At 38.9% G+C, this 18,776-nt stretch overlaps 1 protein-coding gene across 4 annotated transcripts in view; it reads left to right on the top strand.

The window, feature by feature from the left end:
• Positions 1-18,776, top strand: part of KIDINS220 (kinase D interacting substrate 220) — an 82,233-nt gene that overhangs the window by 37,084 nt on the left and 26,373 nt on the right. For all 4 annotated transcript variants that reach the window (XM_074581792.1, XM_074581791.1, XM_074581790.1 and 1 more), the window contains exon 22: positions 3,411-3,573. In XM_074581792.1, coding sequence (XP_074437893.1) covers positions 3,411-3,573 — 163 coding nt within the window. The remainder of the gene's footprint in view (positions 1-3,410; positions 3,574-18,776) is intronic.

Raw genomic sequence — 18,776 nt, 5'->3', positions numbered from 1 at the left:
TGGGGCTGATGATGAAAGCATTTTGTGACCTGTTTTCCTTCAACAAAGCACGATCAAGACATTGGTATCTTTGAGGTTTAAAAATTGGAAACAACTGGAAAAGCTGTTATGGAAGTCTAATAAAAGTCATGTTTCATGCAGTAAGTGAATGGGGAATGTTTATTTACTGTCTTTTCTATTACACTAAAAGGCACTGAGTAGCCTTACAGCTAACTCGTTCAGAACAAACAAATTGAGTTACTTTTCATACTGTATATAGTGAAGTGCATAACTCTGCAACAGTATTATGTGGATGCGGGAGGATTATGTGGATTCAGAAAACAATTAAATATCTGAAAAGTAAAATTCATCAAGTGCGAATAGAAAACAAGCAATAAACCACAAATCACCAGGGGCTGGAATAATAAAAGAGAATATTATTTTTCCCCAGGTTCTGAAGCTTTTATATAAGATTTGCTATTGTGCAGTATGAGGCTTCTGGGAACTTGGACCTTTACTCAGAATTGGCTTGATCTTTAACCAGAAAAAAATACCCTGGCAAAAGCTTGAGCTTAATTTCAGTATCCTTAACTATTTTTTGTATTGATGCGAAAACCAATACCAGCTTTTTCAAAAGGATCAAATTTCATGTTTTCTCTACTCCAGGCTTTGTATTCTGAATGTTTATGATTAGGGTGTGGACCCTTGTAGGAAACTGCCATTCACCAGGTGCTAGTGAAACACTTTTTTACTGTGAGGGTGACTAAGCATTGGCACAGGTTGCCCAGGGAGGTTAGGGAGTCTCCATCCTTGGAGATATTCAGAAGCCATCTGGACACAGTCCCGGGCAACTGACTGTAGGTGGCCTGGCTTAAGCAGGGGGGGTTGGACCAGGTGACCTCCAAAAGTCCCTTCCAACCTCAACCATTCTGTGATTCCGTGAAACAAATAATATTTACCGTTTCTTGGACTAACTGGAAAATGTAAAGGATTCACAGATATGCCAAATGTATTGTCTTTAATACTTAAAAATATTTTAGTACTATTTAGCATGCATATTTAGTATATTAAGTTAGGTTCGTTCTACAAGATGGGTTACAAACAGGAAGGTTAATTCAGGAGAACTTCTTGCCACTGGTAAACAAGGTTATTGGCTCATAAAATAATGAGTAGCATAATGGTTGAAGAGACAGTAAACAGTTCTACCTACAGCTGAGTTGAGGAAAGGACAAATAGTGCTTTTAAAATTTGAAACAGATAGTTGAAAAAATGTTACGTTTACTATACAGATATTTCTGATTTTGTTTTGTTTTTTCTCTATCTAATCTTGCATGCAATTGTAGTTTTTTTCATTGACCCACTAGGTATCAGTGGTGTCTTTAAGAAGAAGTGATGCACCTTTGAGCTCTTCCCTTACAAATTGATCCTACTTATGGCTTCGTACATTACACTTTAAGGAGGGTGTTGCAAGGTGACATTGATCCTATTCTTTACAGCTTGGGTGCTGCAGAACTCTTCCCCTGAATAAAATGGAGTACTTGTTTTTATGCCACTTCAGCTCTTCTAATCTGAGTTCCTGGTTTTATGATAAAGGATCTCATTAAATGACGGGTAATACAGTACTACATTGTACAAATGGAGAACAGAGTGAATATTACGGTGTTTTGAAGGAAAAGGGTTCTGGTCTTGTTTTTTAGTTATTTCAACATAAATCAAATTGTCACAAGCTCTGGATTATGTTAATGAAAATAGAATCTCTAAAACTTCTGATTTTGCCTAATAACATTTGATTGCTAGGAAGACTACAGTACGATGCTACCAGTAATACAAGCAATAAAAGATTATGTTAAATGATCTTTGCCATTTCTAGAAATATGACCTATGTCTTTCTACGATAACATTTAATGCTCAAGTAAAAAATCTTCTTAATTTTCTAATGAGAGCTGGATCATTTGAGAGAGAATTTTAGGAAGGAAACTTTCACAGACACAGAAATATCACAGTCGCCTGCGGGCATATCAAGGATTGGTTAAACAGACTTGGCATTAAGTTCTGCGTTGGGTGACTGTAGCCATTGCCTACACTGGGCACAGTTCAGAAATCAGCCTGTCTCTGCTGTGCAGCACATAGCTGGAGCTAGGAAACCTGCTGCAACCATCTCAGGTCACACTTAAGGTGTTTGCTTTACCGATAGATGTAGAGAGTAATAATACAGGCCAAAACTGAATTGTTTCCTGCTGATGCATTTGGTTGCAGAAACCTACAGCAGCAGTATCAATGCTGCGTCCACTGCCCAACTTAACATTGCATTTGTGATTACTTATTTCCAGCATGCCACAAGTTAGGTGGGACTGGTTCAGATCTGGTGCAGTGCTGAAGTAGTTGTCTCAGTAGGAAGTATGATACTGAGAACACAGTTGTATGTCTCTAAGCTGAGGTTCAGCTCTGTCAAACCAACTTGCGTAACACAAGGGGTTGGCTGTCTTCCATTAACTTAATGTTAGTATAATTAATAGAAGAGCGTTAATATGTCATTTTCCCTGCTTTCCCCTGCATTTTCCCTTTTTTAGTGATCATTTGTATGTGACAACAGACTTAAAATTCTCAGCTAATCTTTTAAATAACGTGCCAACTCTTAGCATTGTCGTTACCATTTGTAGCATGAAATGTCTGGTTTCATGCTACAAATGAAATGGCAAATTATAGTGCAGATGTGAAAGTATAAAAAAATCACAAACTGTTAGTTGGAAAAGCAAACAAACAAACCCTTTCAGGAACACTTTTAGTGTACTATAATCTGGGGTTATATATGGTGATTTCATGAGCAGAGCCTTCAGGCTGTTATACGTCACCACCAATATTAATAATGCAGTTCTAGAAAACTTGCTAAAACTTGAAATGCATAAACTGTGGCATTAACTTTTTCTGTTTTTTTGAAATAACTTTATTTGTAATTCATACCCCGCCTTATTAAGTTAAAACACTCTTTTGGTTATAGCTTTGAATTTTACTTTATTGGCTATTGAAGGTGGCAGTTCTGTGCCATCTAACTTCTTTTGGCCATATTTCATATGCCAGTGCACAGATGGTCTTCCACAGTATCAGCATGATTTTTGTGTTTAGAGTGAGAAATGAATGCTGTGTGAAGTTCTCTATTGAGTTTTGTTAAAGTAACTTAAGATTCACCTGTAACGGGATCATAGTAATTAGTGTTTAACCTTGAGCTGAAGTTGACAGTTTTGGAGAGTCTCACATTCTGACCAGTATTTGCACGAAGTTTTATTAGGTTGTCAAATGATATTTTTAGATGCAACTTGATATGATTTTGAACTTACTGAGCTAAAAATATAGAGGGGAAAAAAAAAGTACCATTCAAAAGGGGGGAAAAAAATCCTCTGTATTTTTTTTTCCCTCCTTCCCTGTTATATTAGGTCGTTTATTGAGAGCTAATCAGATCACATTCAATTGGGATAGACTGGCTAGTTGGATCAATCTCACAGAGCAGTGGCCGTATAGAACATCGTGGCTCATACTGCATCTTGAAGAAACTGAAGGTGTTCCGGATCAGCTGACTTTAAAAACCATCTATGAGAGGTAGGTGTTGTTCTGGTAATGGTATGTATTTTCAATGATTAAAATAGTGATCATTATTAATGATGATAAGAATAATATGGCTTTCAAACAGCTACCAGGTTGTAATCGAAAACTCCCACAACCTTACTCCTTCTGTTAACTTTCAGAAACTTTTAAATGACTTTCATTGCTATTTAATGCACCGTGTATGAATGTGTGCTTTGTATTAAAAACAAAGAGAATTATACTGGAATTCTTTCACAGATAGCTAGCTGTGCTTCTGTCTCTGATATAATTTTCATCTCTACCTGTCAAGCTAGAAGGTTGGGTTTTTTCCCCCTAGTTAGAAATCTGAACTAAGCTCTGCAAAAACTGCCTTTACTGGAAAAGATCTCTGAAGGTTTGGTGCTTGGCAAGTGTGCTTGAGGCTACGGCAGTGCCTTGTGCTGCAGTTAAGGAATATGAAAAGGAAGCATGACTTTCTCCATTGCTGATACAAGTTGCTGTCGGACAGAGCTGTCTGGGTTTTGCAACTTGGAGCAATGGTCCCTGTCTTGCCAGTGAACATGTCTTTCCAGAACCTGTCTGCATGTAAGAAAGGACTTGTGGATTGTGACAAGTGGCCTGATGACAGCGGGAGTAATGGTAGAGCAAGAATGTGACTGGAGTTGGGCCTATAGGAAAGAAGCAGAATCTGAGAATCAAAGGCAGTGAGAGAAAAGAAGCATTTGACTTCTGTAAGAAATAACTGAGATCAAGTGAAAAGAACAGCTGAGGTAAAGAGGGAAGACTGGGATTGATTGAACAAGTTGCCAGAAAATCTAGAGACTTTGCAGGGTCCAGGGAAAGAATGGAGCGGAGAATGAACTTGGACAGAAAATTTTGGGAAGGTACCCTGCACTAAGAGCCAAGGAATGGGAGAAGATGAACTGGATGAGGGTCTGGGATGGGCTGGAAATGGTTGAAATGTTGAAAATGGAGTTAGGAATGATTGGGAAAGACAATTGGAACGGGTTGTATTAGAAAAGGAAAGTCAAAGTGGGGTTAAAATCTGAACGCAAAGAACCCAGAAGGTAGGGGGACAAGGGTGGACTGTGTGTGACGAGGCTGGGGGCTGAAGATAGACAAAAGGGCAAGTAGTAGCCTGGAGTTGCTTCAAGTTGGGGGTTGTTGCTGAAATATCAAACTTCAGAGGTAAATAAGTGTGTGATTAGAAAACACTTCCCTCTAGAGAATGGATCCAGTTTCTGGATTTTGCATTTCCTCTGTGAGTGTGAGATACCTATGAAATCATAGATTAAGGAATGGGAACCCACCTCTCCATTGTGGGTTCACATGGCTAGTGTCACAAATGTTTATGTGATCAGGTAAGTACAATAATTCAGAATGATCAGGGATTCTCTCTCCTGTCCTGCTTTCCAGTACTCTTGCTGTAGTATTTCTAACTTATCTTTGTTTAGGTTTGCTGTATGGCATGTTTCATAATATTTTATTTTCAGCGTTTATCCAACAAATTCATTACAGTCTTTTGATTACTAACGTTGACGGTAATAAATCGCTTTGGAGTGATCAAAGTCCAAAGCTATCTTCAAGACATAACAATGTTTATGTTTTGTGATAATTCAAAGGAGGTATTAGACACCTGAATTGTTCTTAGGAATGGGGAGTAGTAATTCCAGTATAAACTAACGTTCAATCTGTAGTAAACCAACGTAAGGAGAAGGAAAGGACAGTCACAATTGGATGTGAATGATTTATTTGGGTTCTGGATTATTTGTTGTTACTACAGACACTTGAACTGTTGATACTCAGTGCCAACTGGAGTGTGTCAGGGTTTATTAGTTCAGGTGTGGAGGAGATTCATGACTCCTGCTATGCTGTTTTGCCTCTTGCTATCCAGGTTGTGTTTGGAAGTTATAAAGCCACTTCGGTAGAGTGCCAATTCATAATTGACAGTTAAATACGTATAAATAAATTTATAGTGTATAAAACTTGTGTAATGTGAAGAAACAGTGAAGAACTCTGTACCATATATTGGAAAAGGGAAGATGATGATCATCTTTTAAGTAAAGCTGTTTGTTTTCTACCTGCAATACCAGGAAAACAAGGAAAAGAGGGCCAACATTCAGAATTCTCTCTTTAGCAAAAAATACCAACAGGAGTATTTGATATGAAAATGATAAAGCTACAAGACTGAGTTTCTTTGACTACTTAGCCATAAAAAAAAAGAGGTCATAATAATAACATTGCCGCATGCTCAGGAAGAGAATTGTTGTCTGTGTCAGCCACTACTGTTTGAACCTCTGTAAGGAACTAAATATATAACTCTGCTGATACAGTGACAAAGCTGAGATCTCATCTGTCTGGTGATTTGGTTGATCATCTTTACTGTATGCTAAATATGAAAAGGTCTGCAAACTCTTCTCTGGTATTATCTAATATTCTAAAAATTCTTTTTTATCCAAAATAATCCTTTCTGTGTCATTGTAATTCTTTTTATCTACAACTATTTGAAGTCACTTGGCTTGAATATCTGTTTCTGTATCAGTTCAAAGTAGAATATTTACTTTAGTTCTTCTTTTATAACTTTAGTCTCAGTTTCCTAAGGTTTTCTAGTTTATAAAGCAGCTTTCCCATTTGGGGTCTCATGAATAGATACCAGACTTTGATACTTTTATAACTTCTGCTCCTGTACTGAGTTTGTGTTACTTCTTCCCTGCCTTTTATTCTGCAAGGATATTTTTAAAAAATATTTTGGTGCTTTAGAACAGGAGCAAGAATATAATTTTCCCAGTATTGAGTATTTTGTGTCAAATTACTTTTTGTTGTGACAGTGCAAATTCTTCTTTGGTTTTGCTGCATTTCTGAACTCTAAGTGTGTGGGGAGAGGGATCTGCTTGGACATCTCCCTTGGATGAAAGGGGTCTTGTAGGTTCTGTGTTAAGTGTAGTTCTGCATTCAGTCACATTCTCCATGTAAGGAGAATGCTTTGATATTGTAGTTAAGTTTTCAACTTTTAAAATACTGTGTGTTAAGAAGCTTGCGAATCACCAGGATTCCCCTGCAAGGGAGATCTCTCCATTGCCTTCCTCTTAGCTCCTGATTGTGCGGGGCAGAGGGTGAAGACAGCGGCTTGATCTGTTACAGGTACCTTCAGCTGAAGATACGGTAGGTATTTTGTGTGTGCACTGAGGGTATGACGAGTGATAATTAAACCTGTATTGTTTTACTGCTGTATCTTGGGAGACAGATTATAACCAGCTCTTTACTCTGAATACAGCCGGTGCTGTGGGAGTGTGATTCAGTGCGAGACTTGGTACCTGTGTCTATGGTGGTGCTGTGCCGGCAGGTGGCACTAGCAGAATGGCCGTCTGTCCAGCATAGCTCTGACAGCTGCTGTTTGCTTGTTTGTCTTGGCATATTCTGTATCCATGTTTAACATTAGTGATCTTTTTCACTAGGTGCTTTGTTTTTCAGCATTTCAAAGAATAAGCAATACTTTCACAACATATAAAAAGTACAGTAAAATGAAAAGAATCAAGTAGTCAAGCATTAAGAAATGAAAGAATAAAAATAGCCTGCAATTAATTCCTATGTATGCAGTATGATATATGATTTATATGATCATATGCTATTTTTCCCCCATAAGATTCTTGTCTTGTAATGTCCAGAATTTAATTTTGCAAACTGTATAAACCGGCTTTGTGGTAAAGGGGAGGACCATTTGCTGTCACATCTCAGCGCTATCAGTTGTAGTTGAAAAGAATGCAATAGGTGAACTTAACTAAGAGAAGTGAAAGGTGCTCTAGAACTATCCGTCAGGGTTTGTGTGGTGCTGGACTAGTCACCTCTGTTGTTCCTTTCACTTGGACAGTATTTAGGGGCACAGAGTCTAGTTGGAGGTCAGTGACGAGTGGTGTTCCCCAGGGGTCAGCACTGGGTCCAGTCCTCTTCAATATATTCATCAATGACCTGGATGAGGTGACAGAGTGCACCCTCAGCAAGTTTGCCGATGACGCAAAGCTGGGTGGGGTGGCTGACACACCGGGAGGCTGTGCTGCCATACAGAGAGACCTGGACAGGCTGGAGATTTGGGCAGAGAGGAACCTTATGAAATTCAGTAAGGGCAAGTGTAGGGTGCTGCACGTGGGGAGGAATAACCCCATGCACCAGTACAGGTTGGGGGCTGACCTGCTGGAGAGCAGCTCAGCTGAAAGAGACCTGGGAGTCCATGAGCCAGCAGTGTGCCCTCGTGGCCAAAAAGGCCAATGGCATCCTGGGGTGCATCAAGAAGAGTGTGGCCAGCAGGTGGAGGGAGGTCATCCTCCCCCTCTACTCTGCCTTGGTGAGGCCACACCTGGAGTACTGTGTCCAGTTCTGGGCTCCCCGGTTCAAGAAGGACAGGGAACTGCTGGAGAGGGTGCAGCAAAGGGCTACGAAGATGATTAGGGGACTGGAACACCTCTCTTATGAAGAAAGGCTGAGGGATTTGGGTCTCTTCAGTCTGGAAAAAAGACGACTGAGGGGGGACCTTATCAACACTTATAAATACTTAAAGGGCGGGTGTCAGGAGGATGGGGACAGGCTCTTTTCAGTGGTGCCCAGGGACAGGACAAGAGGTAACGGGCACAAACTTGAGCATAGGAAGCTGCCCCTAAACATGAGGAGGAACTTCTGTCCTTTGAGGGTGGCAGAGCACTGGCACAGGCTGCCCAGAGAGGTGGTGGAGTCTCCGTCTCTGGAGACATTCAAAACCTGCCTGGACGTGTTCCTGTGCAACCTGCTGTAGGTGACCCTGCTCTGGCAGGGGGTTGGACTAGATGATCTCCAGAGGTCCCTTCCAACCCTATGATTCTATGATTTGTGCCTCTCCTGGGAGGTGGTACACAGCTTATGATTCTGTAGGCTGATACTAGTAAGTGCTCAGTGTTCAGATCTGTATCTGAATCTAGTGGGAGCTCTGCCTTCAGTTGGTGGAGTACTCTGAAAAAAAATGGATATCTCAATTTTGTTACTAAATAAATATACCTGTATCTCTGTGCTTCAATTTGTTATTTAAAAAAAAAAACATCCTAACTAATATATTCTTATTGTGAAGGATTGTTAGGGAAAGTATATTTATGAGTGCTTTTCCATAGATACTATGATGGATATGGAAGACTACATTGATGAGTATGAAACTAGTTTTGTCCGGAGTAGTGTATCTTTACTGTATCGTACTATGCAGAGATGGGAAAACCTACTGAATGTTGTATTGGCAACGTTTTCCCAAGATCTTCAAAAACAAACCAAAATTAGGCTTCAATATGTGGCACAGGCACACCTCTGAACTATCTTTGTGGGTTGGAGTCACTTAGACTTGTCTCCTAGTAACAGGTAGAGTTGCTGTGTGGTAGCTCTTTCATAGAGGGATATAAGCCCATGCTTTGTAATTGTGTCAGATTTTGAAAATAAAAAAATGCTGAATCTGCATTGTTGGCTTTTGGTCCAGATTCTGAACAAAAATGTCTACTCTCTTTATTTCCTTAAACTGACTTGCTGTGTCATCTCACTTCTATTCTCACACTTCCAGCCTCTCTTTTCTGGTCTGGATCTTTGGTTTAGCTTTCCAATTGGTATACTAAGCAGTACCAGTATTTACTCCTTTGGGTTCATGTGTTACCTTTTCAAGTCATCTCTCATCATCAGGATTTTCATGTAGTGTCTCTCCTTGCCAGGCTAAGCTCCTAATTCTGATTTCATGTCTGTTGTGTTCTCCTTCCCCTTTCATGTTCAGGTTTTTCTGTAGTCAAGCCCACTGTTGTCATTACCCACCTCTCCATTCTGGTCTACTTTAATTACTTTTGCCATTTTTTTTATAATGGTGACATACAGTTAATATTGCTCTACATTTATGTTGTGCTGTGTTCCCTTCTGCGTTGCTGTAAAGAGTCCTCCTAATGTCACTTTTGTGTAATGCCAAAATGGTTTGCAGAAGTTGCAAAAAGCAAGTTTCTAAAGCCCTGAAGTGGAATAAAATACATGGGCTTTCAGTAAATGAAGTCGTAAGAGAATTAAGTTGTCAGATTAAAGCAAGTTTCTGTTGAATGTTTGCAACTGATGCTTCACAGACTTGTAAATTAGCCAGCTATGGGAATGTGCTCTCTTGTGAAGACTAAATGGAACATCCATGACACCAGAATAAATGTCAGTGCCCAGACCTAAATAAATGGCATACTGGGAAAAGTCACTGTGGCTTTTGTAGAGAGAAAATGTGTTTCAAGAAAATGAATTCTCAACAGAGTCAATGAGCAGGTAAAGAAGGCAATGGGAAATTTTGAAATTTAAGAAATTTTAAGCAAGATCTTGATCTAAGAACATTTGAATGCATTAAAATTTAAGGTAATAACAGGTGGGATTGCCTTATTACCAGGAAAATGAAGGAAGTGGAAGATAAGAATAAGAGTCTTGTGAGAAACCTGAAGGTAGTTTCCAAAGATAATACTTGTGCTCTTTGACGTACCTGTACATGGTCTGGCAGAAGGAGAAGATGCAATGTGGAGATGTAACCAGGACAACTGTGTCACAGAGGGTTGTGGAAGTAGCTATGAGTAAATTACAGATCAAAGTCATTGTGGCTATAGGTATCATAACATACTGGGGAAGATAATTCCATCTATAATCCTGCTAACATAGTAATCGTCTGCAAATCTGCACTGAGGAAAGAAGTTCACAAACCATTGCTGATTTCTCTGAAAAAATATGTTCAGTGCTCAGCAACAGTCAGAAAATGAAACAGTGTCTTCAGGAGTTACCAGCAAAGCAATGGAAGGAAGGTATTGTATTACACAAACTGTGTTGTATCTAAATTCTAAACACTGTGAGATTCTAGTCATCACACTTCAAAAAGGTTGTACCAAAGTAGAAAAGATATCAAAGAGGATGAGGAGAGTCTTAGTCTCACCTCAAACTTTGCGGTGATTATCACTGTCTGATTGCCCAGTTTTGCTTGAATACTTTCTCCTCTCTTTTTTTGGATTCTGTAGTCTTCTCAGTCTAAGATGTTTGAGTCATTTATTTCTTTTCCCCAAAGACCTTAGTTTTTCATTTCAGTTTGAAGCTCCGAGTTTTGGTCATCTTAGTTTCTTGATATTTTCTACTGCTTAAGGTTGTAGATGGCAACGATTTGATACTGCCACCTTGTTGATTAAAACTCATACTATTAAAGCTGATTACATGGGAGGGAATGTCTTCTCAGTCCCTTTTCTCATTAAGTTTACTCACTAAATGAGATAGTCTACTGAACAGATTGTGCCCCTCACTACAAGACAGACATTGAGATACTGGAGCATGCCCAAAGAAGGGCAACGAAGCTGGAGAAAGTTCTAGAGAACAAGTTTTATGAGGAAGGACCGTCTGAGGGAACTAGGGTTGTTTAGTTGTTTAACCCTCAAGTTGCACCAGCGGAGGTTTAGACTGGATATTAGGAAAAATTTCTTCACCAAAAGGGTTGTCAAGCATTGGAACAGGCTGCCCAGGAAAGTGATTGAGTCACCATCCCTGGGGGTATTTAAAAGACCTGTAGATGTGGTGCTTAGGGACATGGTTTAGTGGTGGCCTTGGCAGTGCTAGGTTAATGGTTGGGCTCAGTAATCTTAAAGGTCTTTTCCAATCTAAATGATTCTATGAACACATTTTGTCTGTTTATATCCTCCTTACCACGGCAGAAACCATAGTCTGATTCTATGATTTGTCTACTGGAAGATGTTCCTGGAAGTCAGTTAAGTAATTTTGTAACCCTGTCATTCTGAAATCTGAAGGTGTTAGGGAGAGTTGCCTCATCTGTGGCAGAGCTAATCAGTTCTCTTCTAGATATGTCAGATTTACCAGACTGACACTTCTTAAAACTATTAGTAGTTGGACTGTCTTTGTTGATAAAGTCTGTCCCATGTGTTAAGGTTTATACAGTTGAAGGTAAAACTTCAGGCATATGTATATGCCCCTTGAGTTCAAGAATGCAATTCAGGAAATGACTGACTAAATTTGCAAACACTTGAAAAACTATGAATGGTCTGAATTTTTGCCCCTGAAGTTCCTGCAATATCTACACTTCTACTACTGTGAATGCCCAGAATTCCTAATGTGAGGCCTCAGTTGAGTCTCGTGGTGCTTACCTTGCATCTAGAGCCTATTCAGGATCCTCGGGAGTCAGTAGCTGAAGCCCTTAAAAAAACCTGGACCAATAAATGTGGTTTGAGTATGTTTGCAGCAGGAGGAAAAGATTAGGTTCAGCACAAAACACAGCAGCAAAGGCTACTTTAAATTCAGAGATAGATGTGTTTAAATTAGTTATACCAACTGCTGGAGCAGGCTGTATGACTATTTGCAGGAACCTTCTGGTCCTGGTGAACATGAGTTGTCCAGGCAGGCACAGGCACTGTAGTACAGTTCCAGTTGGCCTTTGAAAAGAAAATGGCAGGGAACACACTGCAGGCTATCAGTACAATTTAATGACCGGCCTGTTATGGAGATCCCCTTGGGGAAAAAAAGTCAGTATGAAGTCAATAATCATCCATGAGAATTTCCTCGTGGTCATGTCTGGATACTGTTAGGGTAGAACATTCACCCAAGAATTTAGTAGATCTGTGGTAAGTATTGTCCTCTCATGGGGTGGGATCTAGTTTCTGTAGCTTTCTGAATAGAATTTTAGCCATTACATGGTGAAACTGTGAGAAATGTGAGGCTGGTGTGCATTGGGAGATCACAGAATCACAGAGCGATAGGGGTTGGAAGGAACCTCTGGAGATCATCTAGTCCAACCCCCTGCCAGAGCAGGGTCACCTACAGCAGGTTGCACAGGAACGTGTCCAGGCAGGTTTTGAATGTCTCCAGAGACGGAGACTCCACCACCTCTCTGGGCAGCCTGTGCCAGTGCTCTGCCACCCTCAAAGTAAAGAAGTTCCTCCTCATGTTTAGGGGCAGCTTCCTATGCTCAAGTTTGTGCCAGTTACCCCTTGTCCTGGGCACAGATTGTCCTAAGACAATGACTCATTGTCTCAGTGCTTAAAGATACTCACTGGGGAGAGGAGAGTGCTTGTCCCCAGAACTGAATTTACATTTTGCTTAATGATACAGAATTCAGGTATTCATGCAACCTTCTATTCCAGTCCTTCCTACTCGCTGATTTTGATGTTACTCTACTTGTTGTGCTTGATGTCATGAGGGACAGTCCTACCTGGCATTCTTTGCCCAAGATTTGCTCAAACTCGGGTATTAAGACAGGGCTTATCAATTCTGTGTAAGGATATGAATTGCTGGTCCCTGAATTTCCGTGACATGGCTGTTCTTAGGTATTAATTCAAAATACTAGACTGCTTAGGTTATATATATTAGGTATAAATACAGAATACTTAGGTATTCATTCAAAATACAAAATACGTGGGAGCTTGGCTCAGGATAGAAGAAACTCGTGAGCCATCTGTTCAGATTAGGATCTCCACCTTTACTTAATCTCCTTGAAAACATGCTTTTTGGGAAGCTGAAGGAAGCTGTGGAAATCAAGAATCTTACATCTTTGATTTTGAAAAAAAGATTATCTTCCAGGATGAGAAAATGGTTGTGTTTTTCTCAGAATTGTAAATAACCATTATTTAAAACTTGGCAACATATAATTCATCCATCACTTGAGTTTAATTTAACCCCTGGAATAAAGTATTTGTGCACGTATGTATGCATGCCTACCTATGATGGATGTCAAATTGGATGGCAAAATGATGTGCCAAGGCAGAACACACCAAATTTAGAATAACATAGTAGCATTCTTTTATTCAGGATTCTTTTTTGTGTGGAGGACTAAAGGATTTAAGCCAGCCATAGTTCCATTTATTACTTTTTTAATGCTTTTGCAACTCCTAACACCATTCTAAGGAATAATTTGTGGAAAACATCTGCTCTGTCTGATTTATCAATAGTGGAAAGTGCTGGTGTTTCTTCATTTCTTCAGTTCTAGCTGGTGTCTTTCCAGTTTCAGCACTTGTGTGTGATTTTGCTTTTTTCCAGTCTTTTTACTGAAGTTACCCCTTTTTGGAAGCAACCACAGAAATAGTTATCTCTAGTAATGGTAACCAGAGAAATACTTAATTTCCAGTTATAAGACAACTCGTCCTCGGTTTCTCTTTTTTTCCTTTTTTCTTTGTCTTAAACTGGTAAAAACCAATTTAGTGTAAGTGGAACAGCGGTTGATTACTGTAGGTTTGGAGTTCTATAGCGTGGTTTCATTGGTGCTGTGTTTTACTGATAAGTTCAGATCTTTTGTGTGATATGCCCATGTGAATCAAATTAGGAGATCACTTAGGCAGGTTAAAACATTTTTCTGTTTCACATACAGTTGAATATTTCTACTTGTTTACTACTTCAATTTAAGAAAGTGTATTTACAGCATACTAAAAATACCACCAAGATATAAATGATATGAAATTATTTTATTAAAGAAATTGATTTCATAAAAAAATAGTATTCTGTAGCACTAGTAGTAAAATTTATTCTTCCCCATATAAAGGCTCATTTATTTTTATAGCAATTTGATGACACATCTGCTTGCTTTATTCAGCTGAAAAGAAAATGTTGGTTCTTGGTGTTTTGTAAAATTGCTTTGTTAAATTATTTTCGAAATCGTTCAACTTTTAACAAATGACATTTGATACTAACATTGGAAAGCAATTTCAGCTAATTAAGTAGATCCTTCTATAAACCATTGGAACATTAAGATGACAAACTGTTCATTCAGGATTATTTTAATTGGTACAATTATTGTAATTTTGTTGCAATTATGTGTTGAGCTAAAAGCTTTTGTCTAAATCATTTGAGGGTTTTTTGTTAATATACATAAGTAAGAAGAAAAGAAGTAAAATAAAAACCGAAGATAAGCATTATCTGTCTACTTTTTCATTACAGTGCTTTAGACAAGTATCTATTAAATTATTCTTTTAAAAAAGTATGTTACATGTTTTCAGCAAATCTCTACCAGTGTTAAAATTGAGCAAGATCATTTGAAATGTAACTTTTATAGAAGGTTATTATGTTAATTCCAGTTTTGACACTGTTTAAATACCTTTTAATAAAAAGGGTGAAATTAACTTGTGAGGGATTTGTGAGTTGTATAAAATCTATTGATGTATTAATTTAAGAAGTGTAGCTTTTTAGTGATTATAGAAATTAAAAATGAAAAAGCTAGGGAAGGTGCCACATTCATCACTCTGCTTATAATATTCTCTGCAATCATCTTTTGCTCAGGTTGGGTTTAAATAAATCACTTCCTTTAAGGAGACAACTTAATATTCTTGTAGACCTCACAGTGATTCAGTACTTCTAAATACTTAACCTGCTTTTTGTTTTTCAGTTTCCTTTTATTGCCTCCTACTTAAAACGTGAGGCACAAAGTTGTTAAGTTTCTTACTGTGCTAGTAGTGGGGTCTCAGGGTTAAAAGGCACCGTACAAGTTGCGTAGTAGGTGGTTGTTGCCCAAACTGTCTGCTAAATAGCCCTACATGAGACAAGGTGTAAAGGAGGAGCAGAGAGTACCAGAGGACAATGACAAGTAAGAAGGAAGTTCAGATGAGAAGGTAATAGGGAGAGAAAAAGGATTGGAGCACAAGCTAATGGAAACAAGACAGAGGAGTATTTTTAGGTTTTTTTAGTTACCTTTGTGATACAGCGTAATAAGTCATATTTCTAAAATACTTTCTAGATAATTTTAAATGCTTAAAGTCTAGTTAATGTGCAGTAATGACATCTACATTTTTGTTTTTTACCTGTGTAAGTCAGTTCATGAAACTTGTGTACTTTTGGGGGAATTGATAAAGTTGAGAAACAAAATTAGAGATTATGGCTTTTTGTGTCTGCTGAACTTTTTTGCCAAAAGTACAATATTTATTCAAAACCTGAGAGCATGGGAAAACATTGTGAAATAAGATGATAAGCTGGAAATGCATCTCGTGGCTGCATGCTGCTAGTGGCCCATATTCTGGCTCTTGCCCCACAATAAATGTGATGTAATCTCTCAGGAAAAAAGAGGAGATGCTTCATGTTCAGAAAAGACTGGTGTTTCAATAGCTGTAAAAGCCTACCATTGAGCAGTAGCACGGAATATCAAGTTCTTTGGAAGCTGATTCTCTAGTATTCCTTGTAACAATTTGCTCACATGCCCATACAATAAATTTGCCTCGTTAGATCAACTCTGTCATAAGAAACTGCTTCAGAAGGGCAAGATAAGGAACATGTCAAGTAATCCAAATGCTCTGTAAAGGAAGTGATATGTCTTCAAGTCTAGTTGACTTGAATTTTGGTTATTAATGTAGTACAGCGATTGTACCTTTTTGCCTTCTGTTTCTGGATAGCATTTGCAGCATCCTGATGGATTAGTCTTTGCCTTACTCTGAGAAGTTGAACTTGTGCTTTTGTGAGTGAAGCGTTTGCCGTGGACTTTTGGGAGTGTCCTTTTGCCTGGTTCTGAAGTTTAACTGTATGCCATAACGTAGGCCCAGAAAAGAATCTTGCGCTGGAGACTAGGATGAACCATGGCCATTTCTAATGCTAGAGGGACCTGCAAATGTTTGCTGAATTTCTGAAGTGGAGGTACTGAATAAAAGAATCCCTGCATAAAGCCATAAAGCAGCTTTGTAACTGACGTTCAGTAATGAAAATACCAAACCCAGATTTATACAGTAGTATTGTATTTCACTTGTGTGAGTGATCTTGTTGGACCTGTCAGTTGGTGAGACATAATTACTTTTTGTTTACAGAGCAGCTTTGAGCATTCTTAGATTCTTCTGTGCTGCTCTGTTTCACCGCTTTTCCATTTGTGTAATATATTGATTTTTTAAAAATTCTTTTCCTTTATGTAATTCAAATAGCACTGCAAAGCTGTGAATGAATCCAGGCATTTGTAACTGTATTAACACTTTTTTTTTTTTAATTATAAAGAATGCTGGTGTAGGGAATATTCTGGAAAGATGTGATAAAAATAGACCTTTTAAATATGACTCAGTGACAACGCATGATACTGGGTGTGGGAGATTAGTTTAATAAATATCAATCTTTTAAGGATCAGAATGTTTTTTCTTTCTGAAATGATCGAAAGCAGAAACACTTAGAAGAGGTGCTTTATCTATTTCAATTGGATAGAGTCAGTTTTGCAAAGCAAGCTTTCCTGAATACCTACAGTAATAGGAGTTTTTAAATAGCTATTGCATCTGTTCAGTGAAGTCTCTGTACTGCTTAATATGCACTGAGGGGTTTATAATTTTTTTTTCTAGATAGATATATCAAACTATAGCTTTCTTTTTCTTGGTCTTTATTAAGATAAAACATTGATTCCCTTCTGTTTTAGTATTGAGCGTGATGACTTTTTATTCCTGCCTTTATGCAGGTGTGTATATGAGGAAATTGTGGGTTTTGATGCCCAAATAACTTGTTGCAAATTTCAGTTTGAAACAGTATTTTCAGCACTATTCTCAATGGTACTACTGCAAATTTTCTGGAGCGTTTTGTGTGAGAGCTTTTAGTCCAGAAAAAAATGCACCCACAGGCATAAAGATACACTGTCACTATACTGACCACACATTAGAAGAACAGGATAAATACGGAGCGAAGCATTACACTATTAGTGTTTGATTATTAGGTATTAGAGATCAGATGTCTAATTAGCACACTGTTAAGCATCAAAATTTCATTTTGCATTCCAAAGTGGCCCAGATATTCTAGTTTTCTGTTTCTCAGCATCAAACCTCTAGAAAAAAATTTTTGTGTCATTTTTAATGAGAAGTTATCTCGTTATTTTAAGCAACATGTTTGTCTTAAACTGTATTGAGAGACAAATTTAAAAGGCACGTGATAGATAAAACATGACATGCCTTCATGCTCATGCCTTCTGCTGCTCTATCTATTATTTAATAACAATTAATTAGGTCTGTTGCTTTTTATGGAGTGCAAAAGTTAAATGACTCTTGTTCATGTAGTTAGTTGCTCCTGTAAAACATAGGGGAAAAAACCTACTTAGATGTGCAAAGAGTAACTTGTAGAATCTCTTTGTTTTCACCTTCAGGGAGTGAGGTTTGGAAAGAGCAGGGAGAACAGCCTTTCTGGGTATGAGGACTTGCAGAGAAGTCAAGCTTACACCTGTCCAAGAGCAGCAGGGCAGGTTGCTCCATGAGAGAGGGCAAGCTGGGAGCTGAGGAGGACAGCAAGACAGGCAGAACATTGTCCTCATGAGCAAAGCGTGCAGTCGCACAGCAGCCGAACAGGGAGATCAGAGCAGGTTCAGTGACAGTAACCAGGGACAGCAAACAGCCCAGTGAGGCATGTTTTAGGTCAAGCCAGGAAGTCAAATCAGTGAGTCAAGGTCATGACCAGTAAAGTATATAGATGTAGCTCAGGCAAGGACCAAGGGCAGAGGCCTGGGCTTGAAGGCAGTTCTTGAATCAAGCAAGAGAGGCCTCCAGTGAGGCTTCTCACAGCTCTTATGACAGCAGTCTGATCCCAGGTTACCCAGCCGCGCCGTATCAGAGCTGACCTTGAGCACAGGCAGCGAAACCCCTGACCGGGGGCTGGGGGAAGAGGTGATAGAGCCTACTGGTGTACTCCAAGACCTGACAACCAACCAAACAGGGAATGTGGGCACAGCACAGCCTTCAGGGTGGATGCTGTGTAGTTGATGCTGCTGCCGTTTTACCACCACTTGGTTGGGTGGTGAAGGACCACATCCTTTGGTAGCGACCATCTCCTGCAGTAGATGGTGAATAGGTGGGTTGTATCATGTATAGCCCAACAGCCTAGCTATGCATCCAAGCTATGCCGGTGGCATTAGTGCTGGACCCACTGTTGGATGGGTTATTTTCCCAAGTGGTTATTTTCCAAGTCAGTCGTGGAAGTGCAAGGTGAACATAAACTGGAAAAAAAATTTGGAGCAAATTCATAGTCTCTTGAATGGAAGATAAGGCAACGTACCTATGTGTACTTCTAGTAAATTATTTTTATTTGAGGAAATAACGAGAAATAATCTGTCGTTGTTGGAATATAACTTAATCCACACTGAAAACAGTTTTTAAGTTCAGCTGTGCATGGAAAGGACACATGAGGAATAGTGGAATGAATTTTTAAGGTTCTCGTCTGTCAATGTAATGTTCTATTTTGGGCTCATTCCTTTTAAATTCAAGTAGTTTTTTGTGGAAACAGACACTGTAACACTG

The sequence above is a fragment of the Larus michahellis genome, chromosome 3 (assembly GCF_964199755.1).
Source record: "Larus michahellis chromosome 3, bLarMic1.1, whole genome shotgun sequence".
Classification (NCBI taxonomy): domain Eukaryota; kingdom Metazoa; phylum Chordata; class Aves; order Charadriiformes; family Laridae; genus Larus; species Larus michahellis.
This window is presented reverse-complemented; position numbering and strand designations above follow the sequence as displayed.